This window comes from Boleophthalmus pectinirostris, unplaced genomic scaffold (genome assembly GCF_026225935.1).
Source record: "Boleophthalmus pectinirostris isolate CB_2022bp ecotype Guang Dong unplaced genomic scaffold, ASM2622593v1 HiC_scaffold_1, whole genome shotgun sequence".
NCBI lineage: Eukaryota > Metazoa > Chordata > Actinopteri > Gobiiformes > Gobiidae > Boleophthalmus > Boleophthalmus pectinirostris.
Window position 1 is genome coordinate 31,873,790 of NW_026570970.1, and position 9,577 is coordinate 31,883,366.

At 37.9% G+C, this 9,577-nt stretch overlaps 1 protein-coding gene across 1 annotated transcript in view; it reads right to left on the reverse strand.

The window, feature by feature from the left end:
- Positions 1–9,376, reverse strand: part of LOC110160762 (collagen alpha-3(VI) chain-like) — a 128,792-nt gene extending 119,416 nt beyond the window's left edge. The window contains exons 1-4 of the mRNA XM_055150374.1: positions 9,222–9,376; positions 7,436–7,544; positions 2,214–2,807; positions 912–1,538 (exon numbers count right to left, since the gene is read on the reverse strand). Of these exons, the coding sequence (XP_055006349.1) occupies positions 912–1,538; positions 2,214–2,807; positions 7,436–7,517 (1,303 nt within the window). The 5' untranslated portion in view covers positions 7,518–7,544; positions 9,222–9,376. The remainder of the gene's footprint in view (positions 1–911; positions 1,539–2,213; positions 2,808–7,435; positions 7,545–9,221) is intronic.
- Positions 9,377–9,577: the final 201 nt, after the last annotated feature.

Genomic DNA, 9,577 nt, shown 5'->3' on the forward strand with positions numbered 1-9,577 from the left:
TTTTCTGAATCGAATCAGTTTGCCATATATCATATCGAATCATATTGTATCGAAAGTGCACTGTATCAAGATACATATTGTTCTGGGGCCTGCGTATCGAGGTACATATCGTATCGGCAACTTCTTGGTTATACCCAGCCCTACTCATCAATCGGTTTGACTTTAAGTGATTGAAATTATTTGAATGAATTTTAAAACAAATTTGAGGATGCTTTTTGGTTCATATTCTTTGTACACCTTTCCTAATATTTTTGCACTGTACTGTCTTTCTTACTCTTTCTATTACTACTACTTACTACTTTAGTTAAAACTACTGCAAATAAACATTCTATTAAAGATAAACATTCTACTATAATCTACATACTTCTCTTCCATACAGATATTCCAAGCTACCTGTTCACAATCAGTGCTTTGACATGCAGGCACAGAAATTCTAAATTTTTGCTTTTGTTCCCTTGTCTGGAAGGGCAGCCATTTGAATTTCTCTCAATCACACCAGGTTAATGCGATTTGATGTTGAACTATTGCTGCATGTATACAACTCACTCTTGATATGGTAGGACAGACCTTTAACAACACAAGCAAGGCAACATGTAGTCCAGGATTAGTTTAGTTCACTGTTGCATTTAAACAAAACATATTATGCATTCTTGTAGCTTTAATTCTCTTTTAAAAAGTCTTTTGGTTATGGTGCGATAAGTGTTTCACATTTTCTAACGTATGTTAGAAATTGTGAAACACTTAAAAAAAAAAAAAAAGACTTAAATGGCATGAACTAAAACAAGTAGAAATGGTGGATATTTTAAATTAGATTCTGTCTGGATTTTTTACTAATACATGTTAGCCCTGGTGGTAAGAAGTCTATAAAATTAAAACACAAACAATTCACATAAGATCACAAATGTACTCACCAATTTCTCCAGGGAATGTTGTAACTGTACTAGTGTCCCCAACCACTATTGTCAGTTTAGGGAGCATTTGCTCTGACAGGGCTGGTAAATTTGAGAAGTAGGTCTCGTGATAGGCCAGGTCTGGAACAAAGGCCACGCTGTTCAACATACTGACATCAGCTTGCCCTGAACCAACAGTGAAGGTAAGCACTCCCGCTAGAGCCATCTGATCAGCCACAGTTTTAACTGAATCCTGTGTTGGTCCACCCGTGATGAGTACCAAGACTTGTTGGACGCCCTGTCTCCTTCGTGACCCTGTAGATGGTTTGAACATGTTTTTGAAAGCATAGTCCAAGGCTTTTCCAGTGTTAAGGACAGACCCTCCAAGCAGTGACAGTTGGTTGGTTTTATTCACCACATCCTCCCTGCTGCTGTAGCTGTTCAGGTAGAATTCAATCTTAGGGTCCTCTGCATATTGGAGGAGGCCAATTTGCACTCTATCAGGACGGACATCCAGCTGGTTTACTATGTTGATGATAAGGTCCCGCACGTAAGGAAAGTTAGTGGCACCAACATAATTAGAGCCATCCACCAGGAATACAAAGTCTCTGACAACTTTTCGTGTCTCCACTGTTGTTATTTCCACAACTAAAAGAAAAACAGATATAGTTCATTTACATACACCAAACATTTTTTTTATTTAGCCAGTATCAATATTCCCATTATCAAATGTTTCTTTTTTTAGTCTTGTGCTCTGATTAAGGCTTATTAGTATATTGGCCAAAATGTGTCTTTTTTCTTTCGTTATTAGCTAAGACGCAACTTTTCTAAAAGAATGTAGTGCCTTTTTTTTTTTTTTGTCTAATTTTCTATACACATTTTTGAGATTTTACCCTACTGACAACTACTTAATTATTTTCAAAGCGAATGCCAGTTGTTTGGTTGCATTGCTTATCTGCTGCCAAGTTAACGTTAGGGGAATTTTTAGGAAATTTTAACAAGTAACAAAAGACTATTGGTATTGTAATCCATCTTCATTATCCTGTTTTGGAAGGTCATTCTCTCTTCTTCAGGGGTCTGCATTTCCCAAGTAATAATATTACAGATGTTTTTGCCAGTTATCCTGAAGTAATTTTGATGAACAAGTCAATGATATCTGTCTATCTACTCTTTTCATTTATTTGATACAGACAGTACATAGTAATATATAATTACTGTGTAAATGTGCTATATTAAAGCAAAAATGGGGATATCAATCAACTGAGCTCCTGCACAAAGATGTAATCATGACACTGAAAACATAAAAAATAAATATAGCCTTACTTGTCTCTGTGGTTCCCTCTGTCAAAACAGTCCCAGACAGAGATGAAAGAACATTCACAATGATTCTTGGATTTCTCAACAGGACACGGAAATCCCTCAGCATAAACGCAACACTGTCAGTGAAAGCAATTCTCTTCAGCTCCTCTTCATCGGCTGCTTTTGACCCAGCTGCCAGAGTTAAAACCCCCATTTGCTGGAGTGCTCTGGCTGCCTCATCCACACTATCACTGGATCTTTTTGTGGTCATGAGCAGAACAAGTTGGGGCACCCCTTGGCGAAGACGACTGCCTTTGTCTGGTCTAATCATGTTTGTCCTCACAAAATCCAACGCTGCTCCAATGTTGACAGTTTGGCCAGGTCTCGTTCTTAAACGTCCCAGTGCAGCCACCAAAGCGTCCCGGGACCCATGGGTGTTCAAGTCCATCTCGATTTGGGTGTTAGTGCTGAATTGGGCAATACCGACCTGGACTTGGTCTGGACCAATGGGCATGGAGCTGACAAAACGCCGAATGAAGTCACGGGCGGCGTTGAGCAGGGTGGCACCCATAGTGGTGTCAAGGAGGAAAATTATGTCTCTTTGTCCAACAGCCAAGGCTGAAAAGAAAAGAAAATGTTAAGCCTGGTGTATTTATGTAAGGACAGCCTGTTGAGATGACCCATCTCTTTTTCAATGGGCTCCTTATTGTAGCCGCAGATAGTTTGGCCACTGCCGGCCAACATAGGGGCGTAGCCGGCACACCCCCCTCTCCCTGCTTTCACTTTCGTATTGCCAGATCAATATTTATATTTGATTGTTTATTGGTGGGTAATTGAAAGGTTTGTGGGTTTTCTGTGTATATTTTAAATCAGTTTGTTTCTCCTAGGGTTGGTGCAGCAAGGTCGCCCCACTTGGAGGAGGGAGGTGGAGGGTTGGTGTCGAAGTTCCCTACTTCGGGCTCATCTCTCCTCATGTGTTGTGGTATATTTTGCACGTCCTCACCTTGCACCTTTAGGTTTATTATTTTGTGTTTGTGTGTATGTGTGCCTGTGTGTGTGTACCCCAGTGGGTACTCCGATTCCAGGTCGTGACTGCCCGCACCGAGTGCAGCCACGTTTAGCCTGCCCTAGGTTATTTTAAAATTGTGGCTGATTGTATGGGGTTTTAATCATAGTCTAAATTCATCTATTTTTGTAATAAATATTGTTAAATTATTTTCTAAAATGCCTCAGTTCCTCATTTTATCCATCACTTGCAGTCCTTACCTGTGTTATGTATAATAGAGTTACAGCTTGAATTAGCTGTTTAGATTTTTTTCATCAAGTCCAAAAAGAGAAACTGGCTTCTTTAATATTTAACTCCAATGCAGGATTTGACCTGATTGGTTATTGGATTTGTTTATTATACTTGTATACATGACACCTTAATAGTTAGTTTATGAAGACTTTTCCTCATAAAGTGTATGAGTGGCACAGGTTAACAGGATTACAAATCAGATGAACAGCCCATGTTGGGAGTTTTGAAAGTAAAGAGACGAAAGACTAAGATAATTTAGCAATGTAGGTAGAGGTAGCAGTTGCATTGTACAGTCCTGAAAAGATGCTGAGCTTAGAGTTGCCGAGCAAAAGTCCAGACAAAGTCAATGACATTTGGGGACATAAAGTCAGCTGATTTAAGAAAAAAGAATGCAGAGGTTAGGAGAATTTGGACATAGATGATCCACAGTGGCAACCCCTGAAAACAACAAGCTAGCAAAAAAATTTAAAAGGAAGAAAGAGGCAAGAGACCCTTGGTGAGAGTCATTGAATGAGTTTAAGTTATAGCACAAGCATTTTCATTTGTTTGAAATGTTCAAAACAAAACAAATTTTTGCAGATGATGTTGCACCCAAGTGAACTCATTCTGAACTAATTCTGCGCTGGACAACCCCGTTAAGGTAGGGCAACAGCTAACCGCCCAGGTTGGGAGCGGCTATGAAATCTTGGGTGAACAGAACAAAACTCCTGTCTGTGGCCACTGTTTCCAGATCAGCTGAGACAAAGTCACCAATCGCCACAGCAAATGTAATGACTCTTGCCCTTTTCAGGTACACCGTCCTCCACCCGGCCTAGTGCATCTGAACTCAGCAGGTTTTCAGACACTTCCTCTAGAGCCAGGCCCAGGTTAGATTCATCATCCCCCAGGAAAGACTGAGGCTTTGCTGTCATAGCTATTCAGGTAAAACTTAATTTCAGGGCTGGTGTTGTAAAGGGCCAAAGCTACGTGAATTTTGTCTCTGGCCACATCAAGGCGCTCAATGATTCTCAAAGCCAGATCACGCACAAAAGGGAAGTTTGCAGCTCCAACGTTCTGTGATCCATCAATTAAGAGAACTAGGTCGGCTGAGTCTTGGGCTTTAAGGAGAAAGAGAGAAGACAAAACAAAATGGAACTTGTGAAAGCGTTAAAACTGTGAGGCAGACACAAAGATACACGTGCTCACATGTTAACATTCAAAGTGAACACATTAAAACCACATTTAAACATTATACTGCATGAGGCTAAACTAATGAGGGAACTGTGCTTTACTATAGTATACAACAAGTTGGAATGGAGCCTATAATTGAGTCAGTGCTATGTGTATTATTCAGCTGTAACTCTTAAAAGTAAGTTGTAAGCTTGCTTGTCATTACTTATATAATTATATAATAAACATATTTTATTTATTACGTATTTAATATACAAATTTTAGGTATTTTGTCTTTAAACTTTTAAGGTTAATAAAGTTGGATGACAATTCTACATTCAAGCAGTTGAACGTGGCTAAAGACTGACGAATATTTTTCTCCTTTATGTTTGATATAGCAATGCTAATTAGTGAGCTTAATATTCAACAACTTTATTCTTAATCCAAAAGGGAAATTCATTTCGCACATCTCTAGTCTTGCACAATCCGTAAATAAATAAAAGAAAAGAAAATCAAGTACATACAACACACACCATACATTCAGACCTCAGTGCATCAGGGGATACAATAGTAAATTTACTTTCCATTTAAAAGCTTTATGGCAGAAGGAATAAAGGATTTAGTGTAGTAGTTGGTCTTTTGTTGTGGAGTGACATATCGCCTCCCATGCGGCATTTGCACAAACTGTGAGCGCAGTACATGGTATGGCCTTAGTCTTTTGGAACACCCTAAGTTTCCACACAGAGGCCAAATCCTCCTGAACAACCTTGACTTTTTCTGGTTCAGACTGTTTGTATCTTTCATAGATAACCCATAAAATCAACAAGTAAAAGAAAAAGCCAACAAACTTTCGCTAAAGGAATGATAAAAATGATTTAAAATGTTAGATGACACATTAAAAAAGCTGAGCTTTCCGCATCAAATGAACCCACTGCTGTCCTCTTTTGATCATTTGCTTAGTGTTCTTACCAAACATTAGGGAGAAATCTAATACAGTCCTCAAGCATCTTTAAGAATTCACCATTTAAATCAACAACTTTATTATTAACAGTAACCTTCATTTTCATATTGGTGTAGGTAGTTTTATCATAAGATATAGTGTGATATTAAGTTAATTAATTAAACAACTATCTATCTTATTTGACACAGTTCTATCTCTATTGAGTTGAGCCGTTCCATGCAGACTCATGTTATCAACTTCAGTGACCAGTCATGACTCTGTGCTCATCCTTGGAGCCTCCTGCTTCAATAACTCAAATATGTGAATATATTCACCAAAATACTACTTTGGACATGTTCATATGTACATCCAAGATAATATTTTGGTCTGGACATGGGTAAGCACATATTTGTGAGCTGCAGGTCAAAGATGATTGAGACAGATTCATCACTGTGTTCAAAAACATATGGCACAATTTACACAAATATAAACTGGCTAAAAGACAAAAAAAAGAAAAACATAACAAACATACAAGACATGAGAGAAAAGGTGCGTGGTTAGCAGTGGTTCAATGCTCACTGATATCAGAGCATCTGTTTTATGTTTTGAAGAAGAAAGTCTGTGAAAGGTTGTTTATCTTATTATGAAAATAGCACAATATGTTTTTCAAATGTGGCTGTCTCTGCATGCATTTGCAGTAGGGATGCCCATGATGTCAAATGGAGACTTATTTTACTGTTATTTATACCATATGTTTTCATTCAAACAGAGAAAATAGAAAAAGTTTATTACCAGCTTTAGTTAATCATAAAACTCTATACTATAACTAAACCAAACCATACTATACTATACTATACTATACTATACTATACTACTATATATTAATAAGCTCTCTGCTCTTTTTTCTACTTTTTGGACTGTTAACTACATATATCTAATAGTGTAAGGTGCATTGTGCAACTTTTATGGAGGAGAAACCATTACCTCTGTGATGCTTTTGCTTTTCCTAGAATGTTTCATTGTCAAGGGATGCAAAAAAGACAAGTTTAATGGCACGCCGTGGAACATTCCAACCAAAGCAGAAACATCTTCATGGAATGAGCAGATGATTAAACTCCAACACACCAAAAAGTTACATAATGCATCTTTAAATGATCTTAACTGTCCTTATACAGTTCCAGTGACTCAAATAACAAAATTGATTGTGTAAAATCAATTGATCCTGACATTTCAAAGTTGCAGCGGTTATATATGAGCCTATACTTGCTATTTTTAGGGTTAAGATTTCTTTTCTGCAAATCATACATTCTTTATGATTTCTTTATCAGATAAACGCAGCATTTTTCTGTATCCCGGGGGTGAGGTCACTCGAAACGTGGATATTTTGGGGTGTTTCTTTCAAATGACACTGGTTTTCATCTGCCACATTTATCACCAGGTGCTCGTGCATATGGCAGAATAGGAGCTCTGAGCACAGGTTGATAAATACCACGCGCTCTCTGCCATATGCAAAAATATACACACAAATATACACTTGTTTCACCACAGTTTTAATAAATGAGGGCCAATGCTCTTTACAACATGGCCAACCGTTTGTTTAGGGAGAGTCACTGTTTAAATATATGCTTCTCACTCAGTTACAATTGAGGAAATTGAATGGACAGACTTCACAGAAAAAGCATTTGACATTTTACTGCTCAACTATAACAAGAAAAGAAAACAAATTGCATTTTGCTAACATACATTCACTGCAAATTCTGCCAATTATTCCTTTAAATCACAAACATAAGTTTTCCATAAGTAAATTCACTTTCTCTGACAAAATCATGAGAATTATCAGCTTTAGATGCCCATACTTACCATCCTGAGCTTTGAGGTTTGGGGGGAGTCCTATAAGCAGTAAACCCAGAAGGGCACAGAGCAGTAAGACCCTGTGCTGCATCTTCTCTCACTTTACCAACGGGGACACCTGTAAAAGACAGATAAGACCCAAGTTCAGACACCCATTCTAAAGATTATGAATGACAATATTCTTAATAGTAAATGCATTTATCAATATTGCTTTTCACAAACAACAAATGGAACTCGCGCAATTTCAGTCAGGAAGATCTAACTTCTGCTTCACTGCTTCTCTAGACTTTACCTGCTTCTCAGTCTTCATCCCCTCACTCCAAATACTCCTCACCGCTGCGCATTCATCAAAACATAAATTGAAAATGTGACATAAAGGCTTTAGCTGCAATTTTTAGTAGTCCTCTATCCATATTATCAAATCCAGGTTTATCACAGTTTAAATGGTCAACCAGCTTTAGCATTTCTCCATTTTCAATATGTTTGAAATCAAAATCACAGTTTTTTTTATCCATAATTTGCTTTCTAATTTTTGGTCCTGACAGTTCACCACTCACTGATATCTCTTTTGTGTTTGCACTCAGGTTGTCCTTGTAGTAGTGATGACATTTACTCAGTTTACTCTGACCCATCAGTTCATTTATTGTTGTCCATATTTGTTTACTGTTTTTACCACATTGCTCAAATTTAGCTTGATAATATTGTTTTTTCTGTTTATTTTTGTGACTTTATTCCTAAGTGACTTATAGGATTGCCATTTTACAGGATTACCTGACATTACAGCAGCCTCTTTCAGTTGATCTCTCACCTTCATATTTTGCCTCAGTTCAGTATCTAACCAAGCGGTCCTGGCAGATCTCTCAGACAGTTTCCTTATTGGGGCATATTTAGCATCCCATTGTATATTTTTCACATCACTAATAAAATGGTCTTCATAAAAAGACTTCTACATTCTCTTGTGTATAACTTTTGGTCCTGTTTTTGGAGTCTTTGTTTTAAAATCTGAAGTACTTATATTGTGATGAGTTAAACCAACTGGTGTTGAATTAAATGTAAATTTGAACATTTTTAACACTGTTTGTATAAATATGATCAATATAAGTAAATGTAATATGTCCATCTTTGTCGGTCTTAGTTCTGGTTGGTAAATTTATTACCTGAACTAGGCTGCATACAGTAAGGGTATTACACAATGTTTTTTCATAGCACAAATGTTAGAGAACCAGTCAATCTTCGTGTCTTCTAAAGTAAACACTTCATAGTTACTGTCCTTGGCTTTCTGGATCATTGTGCAAATGTTATTTATGTACTCTTGTGTTTGAGCTTTGTGGTTGATAATAACATGTCACTACAGGTTTACCATGTGGAAGATGCACTTGAAGCCATAGTGCTTCTATACCATATTTGTTTCTGTCACACCTGAGGTAGACTGTATCCGTCTTTTGCCAATGGAGTATCTTCTACTGTTTCATCTAGCAGCAGCAGTAGATTCCTGGCTGGATGGTAGTAGCAGCAGTAGACTCCTGGCTGCTAGTAGCAACAGCAGTAGAGTTCTGGCTGGGTGCAGCAGTAGCCTCCTAGCTGGCTGCTAGTAGCAGTTAATATACATATTTGATATTTTAATTTTGCATAATGTCTAAGCAACCATTTTTAGATCTTTATCTTGCAAAGGAATATTGCTAACATATTGTAATAAGCACAATACAAAACATGGTCAAGTGTGAGATCTCATACAATAACATGAAGATATTCTTGCAAAAATAGTGGTAGTATTTGTAGTATATTATGGACTTACCCTGAGGGCAAGTAGAAATATTCCACTGTATTTGGGGGGGAGAAGTAAATTATTGCAAGGTGAATTGTCCCAAAAGATGGTTGAGCAGGAGGTAGGGTCCGGAGAGGAGAAGATTTTTTTTAGACCCTCCAGGTCCCAAACCAAGAGGGCTGTGGTGAACTTCTACAAAGTGCTGGAGTTCTGCCACCTCGCCTCTTCCTCCTCCCACTGGTTCTGGAAAAGAAGGGTAAAAAGATAAGAAATGTTTGTGAGTGCAGAGAGAGAGAGGGAGAGGAGACGGGTGGATGGGGAAGATGGTGGGAGAGAGGCAGAGAGAAGGTGGGAGAGAGGGAAAGAGAGAGAAAGTGAGAGAAAGA